The 18973-nt window shown below is 41.6% G+C and overlaps 1 protein-coding gene across 1 annotated transcript in view; it reads right to left on the minus strand.

The window, feature by feature from the left end:
- LOC149306992 (uncharacterized) overlaps positions 1-18973 on the minus strand; it is a 117169-nt gene that overhangs the window by 75367 nt on the left and 22829 nt on the right. Inside the window, exons 8-16 of the mRNA XM_089538237.1 lie at positions 10968-11160; positions 9860-9996; positions 8095-8319; positions 7075-7216; positions 6391-6514; positions 3511-3702; positions 2634-2771; positions 2311-2493; positions 96-290 (exon numbers count right to left, since the gene is read on the minus strand). Coding sequence (XP_089394363.1) covers positions 96-290; positions 2311-2493; positions 2634-2771; positions 3511-3702; positions 6391-6514; positions 7075-7216; positions 8095-8319; positions 9860-9996; positions 10968-11160 — 1529 coding nt within the window. The remainder of the gene's footprint in view (positions 1-95; positions 291-2310; positions 2494-2633; positions 2772-3510; positions 3703-6390; positions 6515-7074; positions 7217-8094; positions 8320-9859; positions 9997-10967; positions 11161-18973) is intronic.

Below are 18973 nucleotides of genomic sequence, written 5' to 3' on the forward strand. Positions count from 1 at the left end.
GAGATACACTTCCATCATTCTTTAAAAAGAGCATGGGAGGAACAGATCACCATATAACATGCCATCAAAAAGACAGAGACTAAAGGATTACTTACTGGTGACACAGCTCTGCTCCAGCAGTAGAAACCAGCCTCACAACGGCCACTTGGGGCTGTCTGCCCATGAGCCGCACAGTAGAAGCCTGCTCTGCATGGACTGCACTCTTGAAGACCTGTCAAACCCTTCTTCTTGCCATAGGTACCCTCTGGACATGGCTCAGGTTGGGAGCTGCCACCAGCACAATAGGATGCCTGGAAATGAATGGCACCTCCTTAGATCCATAAGAGCAATGTGATCCTTATGTACACAATGACGGCAAGCCAGTTCTCCAAATATAGATTGCATAAGAAAACATTTTTAAAAAACAGGTTGAATCTCTCTTATCCAAAATGCATGGGACCAGAAGTGTTTTGGATTTCAGAGTTCTGATGATGTTGTAATATTTGCACATACATAATGAGATACCTTGGAGATGGGACCCAAGTTTCAACATGAAATTAACTTATGTTTCATAGACATTTTATACACATAGCTTGAAGCTATTTTTATACACAATGTTTTTGATAATTTTGTACATGAGACAAAGTTTGTGTGCAATGAACCATCAGAAAGCAAAGGTGTCACTATCTCAGCCACCCATGAGGGTAGTTTTGGCTAGGTTTGGACTTGGAAATATTTTGAATTTTGGAAAGCTGGATAAGGGAGACACAACCTGTAATTAATATATATTTAATCTATGTTCCTCTCTTTTTCAGAGAACTGGGACTCCTAAAGGCTCACAACAAGATTAAAGGAGATACTGATAAAATGTGTGCATAGGGAATGCCAGATAAAATGTTAAAATGTTAGAACATAATTAAATCAATTATAATATAAAAATACATTCAAATGAAAAGCAGACATAGATAAAATACAGATGAAATCAGACATAGATAAAATATATGTATAGGTAACACCAGATGAAATGTTAAAACACGATTAAACAAATTATAACACTGAAAGACACTTCAATTAAAAGCAATTAGAGACACAAGAATAAAGAAGGTACAACTCACAGCTTATGGGACAACATACAGCCCTTGCTTAGTGATCAGTTGTTAAAAAGCTCATTGAGATGAAAGGTCCTTGCCTGCTTGTGGAAGAATAACATGGAGGGTATCAATCTGGATTCTGTGCAAAGGGAGTTCCACAATGTGAAAGAAGCCACCAAGAAAACCCTTTCTTGCCTCCTCTCCAGGTGTGCCTCTGAGGATGGCAGAACTGAATGAATGTCTTCCTACAAAGATCTCAGAGTACAGGCAATTTTGTATGAGAGACTATGGTTTTTCAGATAGCCCATACTCAAGGGGTATCAATCAAAATGATGGCAACAATGCAACAGTAGTCTTTGAGGAATTGAAGAAGTTGAAGAAAACTTAAAGTTAAAGCAAAGCCCTTCAGAGTTCCCTATTCAGATTGCTTGCAGAAAAAAAGAAGGCAATAACCATGTTTCTCACTGCTTGAATATGAGAGGAAAGAGGAATACTATGGAATGGATTATGCTAGAAGAGAGCATTGTTGACCAAAATCTTGAACAAAAGTACTTCTCACTGGGACTTTTGATAAGGTTCCCATTCACCTAGTAACAATTTAACTATTTAACTATTAAGACAGGTTGTTTGGTTCTTACTGATCAAAGCTCCCACCCTCGGTACCGAGAAGCATACGGACTTGATGGTTTCCCACCAAAGGAGTAGGCATAAACTGGTTGCTCTGCTATGCTTAGCCTGCACTGTAAAGTCTAGGCAAATTTAACAAGTGTTGACATTGTGTGAAGGTCCCAAACAGATCAAACCCTTGGGATCCCTGTCTGAAAGGGATAACTTTTTTGTTGCACTCTGAGCAGTGCTTAAAAAGTGGCCCTGAGGTCATAGGCTCCAGTGATTTCTAGCCGGGAGGAAATGGCAAAGGGTCTTCTGAAGAGTGGGTTTTTGCAAAGGAGAAAGAAAAGAGCTGCCAAGAAAAGACAACAGAAGCAAGAGAAAAAGAATCAGGATAAAGTCTCATCTGCAGAGAGGTGGCACTGATGTGTTACTCTTGTGCCAGGTGAAACAGAAATGAGGAAAGAGGCAATAGTGTGTATGTATTAGGAGAGGTAGAGCTACCACTGAAAGTTTCAGCTTTACAGAGCGTTCAGAAAGGTGGCATCTGACTGGAAAGTTTGTTGAAAGTAACTATTGTCAGTAACTATTTAACCACCCCCAAGCATTTCTTCCGTCTCCAACACCTTACCAGTGGGCATATTTTGGGCTGGATCATAGCCATAGAATCACAGTAGAATCCAGCTGGACATGGTTTGCACACCTCTCCTCCATCCATAGAGGAATTATCCCAGTAGGTGCCAGGCAGACATGGGAAAGAGTAGGGGAAACCAGTCCCTGGAGGGCAAGCATATCCAGCAGGGCAATCTCCAGTCTAAGAAGGAAACACAGTGAATCATTACACATAATGAAGCAATGGGATTCAGAAATGGAAAGCATTTTTTAAAATGCACATTTTAAGAAGAAATAAATAAAAGGCTGCAGTGATGGAGGAGACAAAGTAGGTGTACTCACTGGCTGAGATATCCCTTGAGGTTCTCTCCCTTCTCTGTAGCAATACATGCCCATTGGGCATAGCAAGCATTGGTCAGCTCTGCCCAGTCCTCTCTGACCACTGTAAGTCCCATTTGGGCATGGCTTAGCCTGTGAAGTCTGGAAACAAACAACATTGAAGATGCTTCTTTAAACACATTACTATCATCATCATCTTCATATTCATCATCATCATCACCACCACCACCACCATCATCTACCATTTAGCACCCACAGAGACTTGAAACAGGGGTGGTTCCCTGGGGAACTCTGGTACACTGGGGAACTAGGAGTTCTTTCCCATCCATCAACTAATCTGTATCAGTTTTGAGGCCCTTCTCATCACCCATCAGTTGCCTGGGCTCTGAGATGTTGCCCTGCTAGTTGCAGAATTTGAAACAGAGGATCTTGCAGGCCATTAGGCTCTGCATCAGGTGTGAAAATGTGTGCGGTTCTTGGGTCCAGTTCCCTGACTTTGGGGCTTTCCATTGATGCATGTTCTGCAAACATGCAACAACAAAATGCCCAAGAATTGGCCAGAAGTCCAGTTCTGCTTTTGAAATACACGTGCCCCTTAAATATTAAACAGTTTGGCTGGATGGGCGGGGGGCTGCAACATTTTTGAAATGGGAACTGCCACCACCCCACGCATCTTTTTTGGCAAGAAAAAGGGTAGTTGGTATGGGGCTTAGAGTCAATAAAAACAAACAAACAAAAACATCCTGGAGGTTGTGTTTTGCTCACCCCTATTCTATATGCTTTTATCCACTATATATGGTAGGTGTTTACTGTGATTTAATTCTGCCACATCTCACAGTGGGTGTAAAGAAGATGGAACAACCAAAACAAGAATACTTACAACATCACCTTGTGGGCAGTAGTAACCTCTTGGGCAAGCATGGCCACTGGCATTTGGAGCAGCTGCCAGGCCTTTGGGGCAAAGCAAACCTGCTGGGCACATCATCGTAAGCAACATAGCTTCCCTGCTGGTATTCCTCTCAGCACAGTAATGTCCAACAAGGCAGGGTGAGCAGGAGGTGGATCCAAGATCCTGTACAAAAGAAAGAAGCGGGGACATAAATCCTTTTCTATTTTGTCTTCGCATGCAAAGACACATAATCACTGCTGTTTTCTGCAAGAGAACACAAGTATTTCTCTGCAGTATTCTGCATATATTCAAATACCCCAAAGTGTTGTGGAACAATAATTCTGCAGAATAAGCATTTCCCCCTAAACTCCCCTTGTGTATATGTCTGCAAAATAATTAACCTGCAACACTTTAGGACATTTGCATACCAGGGAAAAGTGTACAAATATCTCACTGCTCTAATATCTGCCTCACAAGTTTTTTCCAACTATTAGGAAACCCACTTTTTGAATTTGAAATTAATAATTGTGATTAGATCAGCATCCTGCATAATTTTCCTATCTCAGAATGCAGTTCCTATAAGAACCCTAAGGCACTGGTGACTCTAACTGCTGCATGCACTCTCTGTTAAGTCTTTCTTCTTGAATCTTTTTTGCTTGGGTCATCCCTCCTTTCCCTCTAGCTGCAGTTTCCACTTGCTGTATTAAGAAATAGTTTTAAATGATACACTGCCAGTTCTCATACTTGAAGAAATCTGCCAGGATGGGAACAACAGTACAAAGTGGAGAGCACCAATGTATCATTTTTGTTCACCGCCAACATGGAAGTGTTGATCACTGGCGCTAAAACATTATCCATAACAATTTAGTCATAACTGAACAGGGCAATAGATTTGCCATTTGTTTGTTAGAAGAAACATTCTTCCTGTCTCCTCATCCCTGGCTTTGCCATTGATGGCAAAATGAACATTCAATTTCCTTGTGATTTGTATTCCCCCAGGAGCCAATCTGGAAACAGCAGTATCTGTTCCTTTCTTTTCCATAGCTTTAATCATTCTGACAAGGAGGAAATCATCCAAATTGCACATTTCTTCAAAATGGCAAGTGGCCAGCTGGATAGTTACCAGATCCTATTAAAATGACAGCAATTTCCATGTCAATTGGAATGTGTATCTAAAACTTCTATGATGTGCATTAATGATCATGAAAGGAAGACAATGACACAGCCAATTCTGTACTATGGATCTGCTTGCTAAAGTCAGAGTCTTCAAGAGATGCTAATTTTTAATCTGTTCTCATGAGACTCTGTGTGTCTTCTGTCTGTGGGCCCTCAAGTTGTCTGTTGACTTACAGTGACCTCATTAATTTCATAGGGTCTTTGGCAAAGAACACTCAGAGATGGTCAACACTGTCTTTTTCTAAAATAGCTAGCCAACAGCTCCCAAAATTATTGGTGTTTCTCCATCCAAGTAGTAACTGGGTCTCATTCTGCTTAGTATCCAAGACCAGGTGGGACCTGGTGTCTTCATGGGACCACCAAATTAAACAGATATTCTTGGTATGGTATGGCTGCAGTTGACAAGTGACAAAACTATCCATTTTCTCAATTTTTCTCATCCTGATTCTCTATGCAGGGTAGTGGTTAAAGCGTTAGAATAAGAATGAGACATCTACGTTTCATTCCTTATCAGCTACAAAGCCCACAGCTACCAAGAAGTGAATTAGGATACCAATTTTATTTCTTCATTTATTTATTTATACCCTGCCATCTATCAGCCAAAAAGGATCCCAGAGTGGCTTGCAAGTGGTTAATTTGACACTTCCCTTCCCTCACTATTACAATCACACAAAGCAGGGTTTGTTGGTTTAGACCAGGCTGGTTTAAACCAAAAGACTTTATAAATTAATAATGGATTATTCATTTTAATAAAAGTCACGCTATTATTGCTATTTTCAATCTCTTACTGGGACAACAATGACTGTTGGAATTTAAAGGTTTTAACTTTAACAGATTACTGGCAGTTGCTCATTGTCAGACCAGTTTCCAATGTTAGTTGCTTCTTTTTCATCACTTTTATAGTGCAAGAAATGCCATTCAGCAATCCTTCAGTTAAGTTCGACCAAAGCAACTTTCTTTAAAAAGAAAGAAAGAACAATTATTATTTAAACTAGCGGCCATAACATCTGAAGCACATTCTGCTACTTAATTTTTCTGTCTTAGTCCTATATTGGTGTAGTCCTGCAACATTAATGCAAAACAACCACAGCAACAACAACAGAAACACCTGTCTTAAACAACAGTAAATGGTTTAAACAAACAAACCAGCTAAACCTCTGGCTTGATGAAGCAGAGCTGTGCCTACTTCATCTACTCTCCCTCTATAGCAAGGGCAGTTGGGATAGAGGGAAAGCCTTTTATCAGCTACTGGGTCCAAGACGCTTCTTAGAAGAAAAGCATTATAAGCTCCAGAAAAATGTGATTGGAACAGCATGATTTGCAGAGGACTAGCAGCAGAGGAGGAGAGGTTCTTCACACTTCCAAAGCCTGTCTCCCCTTTAGCCTCTTAGAAGCTTTTATTCCCCCTGCAACCCTTTTGCAGCTTCCTTTCCCTACAGCCGTTTTGAAGCCTGCTATCTCTGCAACCAGCAGCTACTTTCCCCTTCTTGATGCAGTAGATATGCAATTGCAAACCAAACTTTTTGCAGGGAGGTTTCTGGGGGGAATGGTAGGAAAGAAAAGGTTGCCACAAAATATCCCAAAAGCTGTTGGTCTTCTTGTGCCCTCAGCCCCCCCCCCCCATGCTACTGTTAGGAAAAAAGGGGAGATGAGAAGAGCTGCGAGCACACAGTGGCAATATCCAATAGTACTTACTGAAAATTTGCCAGCACCACAGGCCTGAGGAATGATGGTGCCCACATTAGGACAATGATACCCTCCAGGGCACAGGAGGCAGTCACCCGCTGTTTTGGCCCCTTGCTCTGAATAATACTTTCCCCTGTGTAAAGAGAGAGCAAGACATGGAAGACAGGTTATTATTTAGATCAGTGGGGGTTAAAATCCATTAGTACTATTTGGTTGCATAAAGGGAATCTTTGCTTCATATCATAGACGTTCTGTTCTCTCCATCTCCCCAGCTCTCTGTAGGGCTGCCTGGTTTGTTTCATTAGTCCCACACTGAGCTTGCCAGTTACTGCCATTGTGAAAGTCGTGTAGTAACCAGCAACCAGCGTTTCTGTGTTTGTTTGTTTTTAAAGTGAAGGAGGCAAAAGAGGGCAAGAACATAAAAACTAATTTTAATATGTTTGTGATAAATGCATTCTAAAAGGAATTGTCTAAATCCATGGAAATTGTTATTTTTTTTTAATTGAAGCCCAGTGGAAAGAGGAAGAAGGGCACAGCTGGTACTAGCCCAGGTGAGTAGTTCATCTGTCGAAGTTGAGACTCTACATTGTAGCTTATTTAGCACAATGATGAATCCTGCTGACAAATCAAATATCATGTTTCACATCCCAGCATCGAAGTACTAGATGGCATAACTGTTGTTTTGAAACTTACGGTGGGCAGAGAGTTGGCTTTGCAGTTCCTTCTGGGCAGTAGGCTCCGCCAGGGCAGAGCACACAATCATCTCTTTGACTGTTCCCAAGCCTGGTACTATAGGTTCCTGCTGGGCATGGAAACTGAGTGCTTGTCTGAGTACCTTTTCCAAGAAACAAAGGGACAGAATCAACACAGCTGTAGTTGGCAGGAAAAGAGAAAGAAAAGAAGAGCTCTCTGGAATGGAGAAGGCAAGAAAATTGGGGAAGAAATTATGGTGACCAATTATATTTTTTATCCCACCTCTTCTTTGTGGAAGTTACAGCAGCATTTATGGAGGTCTCAGATGGCACAACTTCCTACACATCAGGGGTGGGCTTAGTGTCTCTTGCAGGCTGCATGTGAATCTTGGACAGCATTTTTGTGGCCTTTGAAACCCTCATAGTTCCTTCTAAACCATACATCTACAAACTGGACCACTAGATGGCATATTCTTATATTCAGTGCCCCTAAAATTGAGACTTCTGGAGAGTACATCACACCATTTTGTCTCCACACTTCTTATTCACTTGTGACTCTTCCCTGACAGCCAAGGCATTTAGCTAGCCACAACATTGGTCTGACACAATGAGATGCCTTGTGTATCCTTATGAATATGTTAAGTGAAGCAGAAGGCTAGAATTCTGGAAGGTGCTTGGATCTGTGATTCATGTCCAACAGATTCCAATTTTCATTTTCATGCACATTTGAAATTTTGCAGGCAAAAATCATTTCAAGGTTTTGGTCTTGAGCAGAGCTTGGAAAAGTTATTTTTCTTTTCAGATTACAGGTCTCAGAATCCCTCAACCAATATGACCAGTGAGGGACCTTGGGAGGTGTAGTCCAATAATTATTTTAGGCTATGGTCCCCAGAATCCTGGCATCTGATTCGACCATATTCAACACTCATCCTGATTTAGAGGGACAAAAGAATGCACCAGAAGAATTCTAATATTTTACAAACATGCAATGAGGAGTTCAGTCTGGATGGCTTCTCCTTACCTTCTGGGCAGAAATGACCTGCACTGCAGCTTCCTGAAGGGGCATGAGCACCTGCCATGCAGAACCAACCTGCAGGACACAAGACACACTCATTTTCTGTTGCTAGTCCTGTCATGTTGCTCCATGTTCCAGCTGCACACTTGTACTGCGTTGGGTGCTTGGTTCCTGGTGGGCAATAGTGACCAGCTGGGCATGGAGCTGGTGGCTTCTGCTTCCCTCCAGAGCCTGTGAAACACAATGAAGGACAGTTAATATTGAAGCCTCAACCAGGGCAGGGGCTAAAATAGAGTGTTGTGCAAATTGTCTCTTGAGGTTTTATGCCTTATTTGTGGGCCAAAGAACAGGAAGGCTCTTTCACCAAATTCCTCCAAAAGGAGGAAAAGATCTCTAATAGTTTAACATGGAGGTTATTATTGGTAGCAGTTAAAATATGGAACAGGAGTGGGCATAGTGTGGCCCATAGGCTTCATGTCAGCCCTAGATCTTCCCCCTTTTGTGTCTTCTGAAACCCCTCACTGATCTTCCAAAGTCCTCCCAACTACTCAGTTTTCTAAAAAGTGCGACTGTTGTCCACAAGAAGCCCCACAAAGATGTGTAAATTCATGAAAAGACCCCACCCCATCTCCACCAACAGTCTGTAACAATTTACTAGGGATGTGATTTTACACTACATTTCTTCTCAAAGGTAGCACTGAGTAATTTCAGCAATTTTCTTCCAAATGCAAGAAAGTCTTTGAAAAATACAAGTTTTTGAAGGCAATTTGCAACTCGGGACTTATTCTGTACAAAATTCACACTTGATTGAAAGCAGCATTTTCTGTGCAGGAAGCAGCATTTTATTCTTGTAAAATAATATTTCAATGCATAAACATTAATTCCTGTGCAGAAAACAAGCTTCAATTATTTTCCATACAGAAAAAAATTATTTCTCACCCAGAAAATGCTGTTTTCTGTGGGGGGAAATAATGTGTTTTCTATGCAAATGTCTATGTTTCTTAGTGTCTGTTCTAATATGACAGGGACTAGTACCATACTTGTGCCGATTGGCTACAACTGCTTTATTTTTCTTTCCTGGAAACACTCTGGAACCACAGCTGATCATTTGTAGAAGGACACATGTTTTTTCCATGCTTTGAAACACTTGCTTGCAGTTGGTATTGTTGTGTGTTTTTAAGTTGCCTCTAAGTTATGGCAAAGTTAACCTAGGGTTTTCTTGGCAATATTTGTGCAGATGATCTCAGTTTGAGAGAGAAGCAACTTGCTCAGTGATTTTGCATGGCTGAGCAGGGATTAAAACACAGGTTGCCTGGAGTCTTAGTCCAAGACTCAAATCACTACAACATGTTGGTTCCAAAGACTAAATTGGTGCATCTTTGGAATCACCAGTAACTTTTGATCACTTTTTAATCTGTTTGGTGTCGTGTTTCCGATCAGGACCCACCCTACTACATACTACTCCTGCATATCAGCAGCTGATATGGAGTTACTGTTCGAATGCATTGCTAGCTTATTCGTTTTGGAAAAACTCCTTTATTTCCTGGTAGGTGAATACTGATGGCTGGAAAATGAGAGGTTCAGAGTAGGGTAGATGTTAGGGCACAGTAGAGACAGTTAGGGGACAGTAAAGCTGACCTCAACTCTTTCTAAAGCCACCTGCCCCTGTCATTAGTATGTTCCATTAGCCCATCTTTGCATCTTGAGTGTCACATAAATGCTTGACCATCTCATACACATTTTACAAATAAATAAGTATAGAGCAACCTACCTCTTGTACAAACAAATCTCTCTGGGCAAGTCTCACACTGAGATTTATCAAACAGGTCAGAGTGGTTGCTGAATGTCCCTGGAGGGCAAGCATTGCTGGGCGCATGGGGACTGGAGGAGCCAACTGGGCAAACATACCTGGGGAAAAATATTACTCAGGTTGAAAATAAGAGAGAGAGTGCCCAAGTCTCCCGTCTCTAGCCAACTGGACCTCAGCAGACATAGACCTTGCTATTGTTGTGTGAAATAATAGGGTTTGTGATAGTCACCGTTGTATTATGTCATCAGTGGTGAGTGCCACAGCTCCTGCACTGTGCTTGTCTGCCTCTTACCACTCATAAATTATTTTTTATTAGGTATTCTTGTTGTTTTTTAAGTTGTTCCTCCTATTACAACATCAGTTAATGGAGGAACTGAAGGAAAAGGTTTTCCAATCTTATCCGAATGTATGGACATAAGGGACAAGGCATCAGTAGAATTGGAAGATAGTTTCACCCTTGGTAGGCCAGCACCAAGCACACAAATCAGACTTGCAAGTTTAGCCCCTGCTTACCTTCCAAAGATCAATAATAAAACAAATCATACCACATGCAAAAAGCATAGGTGAAGGAGCACACACTCTGAAGAACAGATTTTTTTTTATCACCTGAGGAATTCTTCTTGTAAATATGTGCTAATATATATAATCTAGTTTGATTTTCAGCCCCAATACCAGAAAAGATACCACTTGTTTCCAAAAGGTCACCAAGTGGGCTTCCATGGCTGAGTAGGGATTCCAACCCTAGTCTTCTCTTGTCCGAGTGCAAAACACAAGCCAGCCTATCACATTGGGTTAAATGTATAGAGGCACTACAAGTCTGTATTCCAGTTGCCCAGAGCATGGGATGGAGGATAGAGCTGCATTCATGTCTTGATGGTGGCTTCCCAAGTTATTGATTCCCATGTGAACAGAATGCTGAACAAGAGAGGCTCTTGGTCTGGGCTTCTTACAGTTTTCTGTTCTTATTTTAGGCACACTCCTGTTTATTTCCTTTCTCCTCTGAAAGTGGCTTTTTAAGCCTCTTCTGAAATATGGCAGCTAAAAAGAAGACAAGATATCTGATGCTTACCCTGGCATGCACTCCGAATCTGGTTTAGCCAAGCCAGCTTGGGTGCAAGCTCTCCCAGCAGGACAGGTTCTGCAGTCTGAAGATTCATCTTGTCCCGGAAGAGGATTGTAGGTTCCTGAGGGACACGGATTTGGGTAATTTGTCCCATTAGGGCAGAAATACCCAGCTGGACACTTCAGGCACTGTCTGACTCCTGGGTCAAGAGGAAAACAGAAAGAAATAGAAAAGCATATCTGTAACACAGGGCCTGAATCCTATTGTTAGTTCCAATTAGAGGAATAGATCTTCTCAAGCAGTGGAGCCTGTATAAGTGTTGGCTTACCAAGTCACCATTGACTTCATGGATTTACTCTACTTGGGGCTAGTTCTCAAGTCCACCAGAAGAAGAATAAAGTTATGTCTGTTTGGCAAACAGCAACACATGTTTACACTTTGCATATAGTCAGCAGTTCATATCCATGGATACTGCTTCCACAGATTCAACCACCACAGTTTGGAAATATTAACAACAACAACGCCATAAAACAAACCTTGATTTTGCCATTTTATATAAGGGATGCCATTTTACTACACCACTGTATATAATGGGACTTGAAATATCCATGGATTTTTGTATCCATGAGAGGTCCTGAAATCAACCCCCAGTGGATACTGAAGGCCCACTGTAATAGCAACAGATGCAGAATTGCTACAGATTCTTTGTACCAAACTTGGGTTACATGGATTCAGTGCATGGAGAGAGCTGAATCCATGTTGTGTTTTAGACTATACTAAATGCCATGCCCTAAATAGGTTTAGGATCTTGCATAGCTCCTAAACATTCATTCTGAAACCCTGAAGGGTTTCACTCATCACTGAAATGGAAGCCACCACTACAGTCTACCCATCAGCAGTTTCTTGTGTTCTGCTGAAAATGCAAGGAGGAATCCAAAATTAGGAAAGTGCACTGCTACATCAGGAGATGGCACTATTGGACTTGCTGAAATTTCAATATTGTTGGTCTGTTTGCTTTAAAAAAAATCCTAGGTGTGTTAAAAAGCAGCAGGGATTTAGCTCAAAGCTGATCATATGAGAAAGAGAAACATTAAACTCCCAATAAATATATCAGCCTATGAGCACATGTGGGTGCAGGTTCACTGTTGCCTCGTTGTTAATGTAGTTAAAACCAAGAACACATAGGCTCTGATCTTCAGAGAGCTGGTTCTGTAATAATATAAATAAAGAAAATTTAAAAAATGAAAAAGAAAGCTGAGCCTACATTGGTATTCTGAATGGAGAGCAATGAAAAGGCTTCACAGACTGGCGATAGACTCAGCACAAACACTAAGATACCTGCATGAATGACAAACATTCTGAATGTGTGATCGGGCTTTGGAACTGTGCACCTTAAACAATGGAGCTGCTTCATTGTGGATGTTCAGAAGGAATGCCACTGAGATAACAAGGGGAAGGAAAAGAAATGAAGGTTGCTTGGAATTAATCCCACTTGCCATACATGCTCAGAGTTCTACATTTCCATCCAGCCAAAGCACTGTGCAGATGCTTAAAGGGATGCTTAAAAACTTTTCCATTGTCGAACATCTGCAACCCCTCTGATAGAAAAAGGAGACCTAGCTAATATGAAAAGATACTCATGAAAAAACAAAAAATAACATTAGGGCTGTGTGGTGTAATAGTTTGGGTGTAGGACTATGACTGTGGAGACCAGGGTTTGAGTCCCTGCTCAGCTAAGAAACCCACTGGGTGACCCTGGGCAAGTCACAGTCTCTGAGTCTCAGAGGATAGCTATGGCAAACCCTGTCTGAAGAAAACTGCCAAGAAAATAGATGTTAGATGTGTCTTAGGGTCGCCATAAGTCAGAAATGACTTGCCACAGCAACAACAATACATATTGCAGACTGGTATGATGGCTATTCTTTCTTTCTAGGAAAACTGTAGTTCTTGAAAGGAGAACAGGGATCTTTAACTGAGATTGTCAGTACCCAAAGACTTGTGTGCTTTAAATCAATGCAAGATTGTAGTCAAGAGCTGCTCTTCTGGAAGACATCTGAATGGTATTTCGGGGGGGGGGGGACTCCCCATCTTCAAATTGGTCAAGTGGTCTATAAGTAAACTTCCCTGTGTTGATCAGTTCTGGAAAGGGCTAGCATTTATTATTATGGGAATCATAGAATCATTGAATCGTAGAGTTGGAAGAGACCACAAGGGCCATCCAGTCCAACCCCCTGCCGTGCAGGAAATCACAAACAAAGCATCCCTGACAGATGGCCATTCAGCCTCTGTTTGAAGACCTCTATGGAAGGGGACTCCACTACACTCTGAGGGAGTTTGTTCCACTGTCAAACAGCCCTTACTGTCAGGAAGTTCCTCCTAATGTTGAGGTGGAATCTCTTTTCCTGGAGCTTGCATCCATTGTTCCGTGTTCTAGTCTCTGGAGCAGCAGAAAACAAGCTTGCTCCCTCCTCAACATGATATCCCTTCAAATATTTAAATAGGGCTATCATATCATCTCTTAACCTTCTCTTCTCCAGGCTAAACATACCCAACTCCCTAAGTCGTTCCTCATAGGGCATGGTTTCCAAATCTTTCACCATTTTAGTCGCCCTCCTTTGGATACGCTCCAGTTTCTCAATGTCCTTTTTGAATTGTGGTGCCCAGAACTGGACACAATATTCCCGGTGGGGCCTGACCAAAGCAGAATAGAGTGGCACTATTACTTCCCTTGATCTAGACACTATACTTCTATTGATGCAGCCTAAAATCACATTGGCCTTGTCAGCTGCCGCATCGCACTGTTGACTCATATTCAACTTATGGTCTACTTGGACTCCAAGATCCCTTTCACACGTAGTTTCATTCAGCCAGGTGTCCCCCATCCTATATCTGTGCATTTCATTTTTTCGCCTAAGTGTAATACCTTACATTTCTCCATGTTGAATTTCATTTTGTTAACTTTGGCCCAGTTTTCTAATCTGTTCAGGTCATTTTGAATCTTGATCCTGTCCTCTGGGGTATTAGCTACTCCTCCTAATTTGGTGTCATCTGCAAATTTGATAATTATGCCCCCAATTTTGTCCTCCAAGTCATTAATAAAGATGTTGGATAGCACTGGGCCCAGGACAGAGCCTTGTGGGACCCCACTAGTCACTTCTCTCCAGGATGAAAAAGCTTCCTTAGTTATGCTATTAGTGATGTTTATACCTTATAGAATTGCCAGAAATGATGGGTGGTGAAGCTAATGGGATATGCAGTTTATACAAGAAGGAAAAAAAACTGTCTAGCTGGGTCATGAACAAATGTGTGTGTTGGGAGGTGGAGAGGAAATTGGGACTGCTTTTCACCAAGGTCAATCCCATGGGAAGCCTGGAAAGAAAGTGTGTACATGGGACAGGAAGTAGCAAGAGGGTATGCACAAAGGTTTTGGTCAATTAACAAATGAGAGGAAAGCTCATGAACATACAGGCTGGGTGCATTGATTGCTGTATGCTTACAACTGGGGATGATGGCTGTTTTATCTACAGAAATCAAGCTGTTAACGTCTTTGGTTACTGAAATAAAGTTTTGCTGTTAAAATACAGAAGACTGGTTGACTGAACCAAAGAGAGTAGGCAGAGTCCTGACAGCCTTTTTGCCTTTTGCTCATAACATAGAGGTAAGACTCTAAGACTCCCCCATGTCTCCTATGCCTCTTAGTTAAGTCAAGTCAGAATGATTTCTAATCGAGTGGGGTCCACTTGAAAAATGTGGGGAAAGAATGCAGGATATTTAGCAAGCCATCCAACAGTGGAACAAGGGTGCATATTTAACTCAACATAAGTCTAATGTGAGATGGAAATGTGTGTGATGCTCTTTTACATGTCTTTAGTATAATGATAGCCATTTGCAATAGGGAAAGTTGTTTTCTCCAAAGTTATAAAAATAGTGGAGTGCTCAGTGTGGAGCCAGAGACAAGGAGGCGAGGGACGAGGTGACATGTACGTCTTCACAGGACCTACAGATTGGATTAAACTCTGGGTCAGATCCATAGAAAGAGTCAACTGGTAGTCTAGAGTCAACTGGTAGAAATCTAGGGGCATAGCAAATCCAGATGAGAGAATGAAATGCAGATGTAGACATGCACTAAAGGCAGGTGAGTAAGGAAGCTGCCAGAATGGGAGAGGACTTGGTGGAATGGTCAGACAGGAAGATAGTAGTTTTATAGAATCGTAGATTTGTAAGAGATGAGGGCCTTCTAGTCTAACCCACTGCAATGCACAAGCACAACTAAAACACTCCCAAAAGAATTAGAGTAATTATATCAAGGGTGAGTTGTCAGAAGCTGCAAGGCCAGCTCTACTCTTGGGCAGAGTGAACTCTTTGCCTCAGACTAAATGGTGAGAGGAGTAAGCAATTGTTGTTAGAAGGCCGAGCTGTGTGTCCATATGATTTACTTGTTTCCCCTAAGTTAGCCCATGGTCCCTGAGTACCATGGAAGATGAAGTCATGTTACCAGTGCCAATTTCAATGTCCAGTCTGTTGTACTGGGAGAGAGAAAACATCATGTTCTTTGCTTAAGGCAGGAAAATGTCCTGGTGGCCCTGATCAGCTATTAGAAGTGAACTGAACCACAGCAGTATCAAGGAAGGCAGAGAAACCAAATCACACCAGGAAGAGTTATTGTGGCTCAGGAAAAGTTCCCCCAATTGTTATTGTTGTGTGCCTTCAAACCATTTCCAATTTCTGGTGACCCTAAGGTGAACCCACCATAGGATTTTCTTGGCAAGTTTCTTCAGAGGGAGTTTGCCATTGCCATCCTCTGGTACTAAGAAACTGTGACTTGCCCAAGGTCACCCAGTGATCCTGATCTCTCAATATCCTAGCCCAACACCCAAACTATTACATCATGTGGCTCAGGAAAGGTTCCCCCTAAAGCAGGAATTATTTCTAGTTCAAGAGGACTCAATGGCCAGCCTAGGTGGGTAAGGCCAATCCAGAGATTGAGAATTCATTGTGCTACAAGATATTTCGGAACTACTTTCCAGCTACAATGGCTCACTACACAGAAGCCATAATTCCTGGTTCCAACACTGGCAGCTCATGACACAGAGAGACATGGAATAAGGCTAGGAAGCCATATAAATAAGACTAAGAGTAGCACTCAAGTTGTACATTTATGACTCCGAGAAGTTGGAAAACAACTCAGAGGACTGCTTGTTATGTAGAGACATCTCAACCCTGGGGGTGGGGGGAATGCCACTTGTTTCTCCACACTATTTGGCCCTAAGCAGATTGGCAAAAGGGGTGACCAAAAAAGCATCCTTCTCCAGAGGCTGGTGATGTTTAGTCCATTCAGGAAAATGGCCTCAAAATGTTTCCATCACTCCCTCCTCCTCTTGCAAAACTCAGAAGTAGAAGGTGCCAGAAGTACACTGTTTTATTTAGGTATTGTTTGTTCCACCAGGAAAAAAAACCCCACAATATTTCATTCTACTCAGCAGGGGGCTGGGGGAAAAATAATTAAAGACAAATGACAATTATCAAAATAAATGAAGCGAGTACAGTTTGTGATGTGCCACCACTGGATTTTTTTTAATTGACTTTGCCCAATTACTTGTTAATTTTCAAAACTCATTCACACTGAACAGGTTTCTCCACTCATTATCATACAACTCAAAAAAAAAAAATCTACCATAAGGATAATAACCAATATAACCCAAAAGGTAAAGGAAGGTGGAGGGGTGGGAGAGAGAAACAGTCCACATGTTTTTTTTCTGTAAAGAGCAACAACAGATCTATGAGTCTGGCATTTTCTATATTTTCAGTTGCAGTATATGAAGAAAAAAGAAACAAGTTCTGAAAACCATTTACTTGTGCCTTTCCTTTTCTCGTAATTAATGAGATGTTTACTCTAGCTGCTCTGAATGATATCACAGTGACAGACAACTGTGAACTAATAGTGCTGTCACTGTACAGATCAGGAATCACCCACCGGCAACTCATGCAACAAATTTGGCCCCAAGGACCCCAAAACTATTTTTAAAATGTGTCTAGCAGGTAGCTCAACATCAGCAGGCAGGTTGTTATTAATTTTGCCTACTTGCCAGTACTTGCATGCAGGGGGAGGGGAGTACGTTTCCCATCCATTATCATTAAACCATGCTTAGACATGAAGGCTCTTCCAAGCACAATGTATACATAGAAGCGCCTTCCATGTGTTCAGTGTAGCTTAATCCCAAGTAAGTGTGGACAAAATACATTTCAGTAAGTCTTTTATTATTCCTGGAAGGGCTCAATGACAATTGTTGCCTTATTATTTCTTATAGCTTGATCATTTAGTACACTTCTGATTGATACTGCAGAGGCTTAAATACAGAGGACCATTGGTAGTCCAGATTTGCCTCCATAGAATCATAGAGTTGGAAGATGCCACAAAGGTCATCTAGGTCAACCTTGCCATGCAGGAATTCACTATTTGCCTTAGATGGGGCCAGAAGATTATGATCTTCCCTATCCCCCACTGTTCTGGGGTCTATGTTTGGCCCTATTCTTATGCTGCACCTAAGAAGGTGGAGGGACTACCCCTTCCCTCCTCTTTTTTTGTGGGAAGAAAATCCTAGAGCAGAGCTTCAGAAGATTTTAAGAACAAACATTGGTGACAAGGATGTCCATTGGAAAATCCCCACTGGGCAAAAGATAGTGTGAAGTAGTGGTTTGAGTATTGGACTGAGACTTCAGGAGACCTGGGGTTCAAATATCCCAGGAAGGCAATGGCAAATGTCCTTGGGATAAAATCTTTTCAAGAAACCCCTAGGGTAGACTTGCTATAAGTAAGAGCTGACTTGACAGCAGATAACAAATAAACCAACCTGTAACTGTATTATATATTTTCCTGACCATGTCTCCTAATATTTGATCCTCCAGTAACCTCCTAATCTGTCTTTTTTCCCCCCAGAAAGAAAACTCCACCGAAAGAGCTCACTAGTGAGATGTCAGACACACCATGCCACTAATATGGCAGGCTTCTGTCTTCTTGGCTAGGATTTCGATAAAACTGCTGGTCTGAGATAAAGAAGAACTTCCATTTTGTCTAGCAATGGCTAGACAAATGTTTTTCCAAACATTTTCTGGAATTACTTACAGATCACATTCAGCTTCTGCCCTTGGGATGCCTTACTGCAAGTCATCCTAACTTTGGTTGAAGTTTTTGTCATCTTGCCAACATATGTTGGCAATAACAAATGAAGATCCTAGATCAGATTATCTTCCCACCTCCAGTGCAGGGATTCTCGTTAGCTTTGTATCTACTGAGAAGTATAATTTCCTGCATCCTACGCTCTTTTAGGAACTGGATAATGATAATGACACGTTACACTTACAGGTGCCAATTAACAGGCACCATTGTGCTCCCTGGGCTGATATCCAACAAGATCAAGCATGTGGGATACATATTCATGAAGGTGCCCTCTGCTTCGAAGGAGGCTGCTCATGCAGTCGCTTCCATTAAAAATAGGTTTATTTCATGTACAGGTATCATCCATTACGACAAATGCCATGACAAAGGCCATTGGCCAAACCATCCATCTCCTGTCCTAATGGACGTCAATTGTAAGTAAAATAAACCTATCAGTTAATGGAATGGACTCCATCAGCTGCCTAATCTCTCTACAATAGAGTTCCCACAGGAATGTGCCGGCATAACAGCACAGAGGCATGAAAGGATGAAAAGTAAATGGGATAGCGAGTTGCATGGCTTTCTCCTCCCTTACCAATTTCCACTTCCCTTTCCCTCTAGTTTGTCATCTTCTCTATCTTCCTCTTTGTCCACTTTTCATTCCACTCTGTCTCGGCTCACGTCTAGTTTTTAATTTGGGGTGTAAAAACAATTCACAAACGTTCTCGACCTCAGTAAGAAAAGCTGTCCTGACAGATTTCAATATTTTGTGGTTTGTTTGTATTTGGGGAATTCATTTACGAACATTTGGTTTGTGCAAAATCATTGTATTTGCACAAAATAACAATGTGTTTGA

This window comes from Sceloporus occidentalis, unplaced genomic scaffold (genome assembly GCF_023333645.1).
Source record: "Sceloporus occidentalis isolate IW3139 unplaced genomic scaffold, rSceOcc1.0.p SCAF_9, whole genome shotgun sequence".
Lineage (NCBI taxonomy): Eukaryota > Metazoa > Chordata > Lepidosauria > Squamata > Phrynosomatidae > Sceloporus > Sceloporus occidentalis.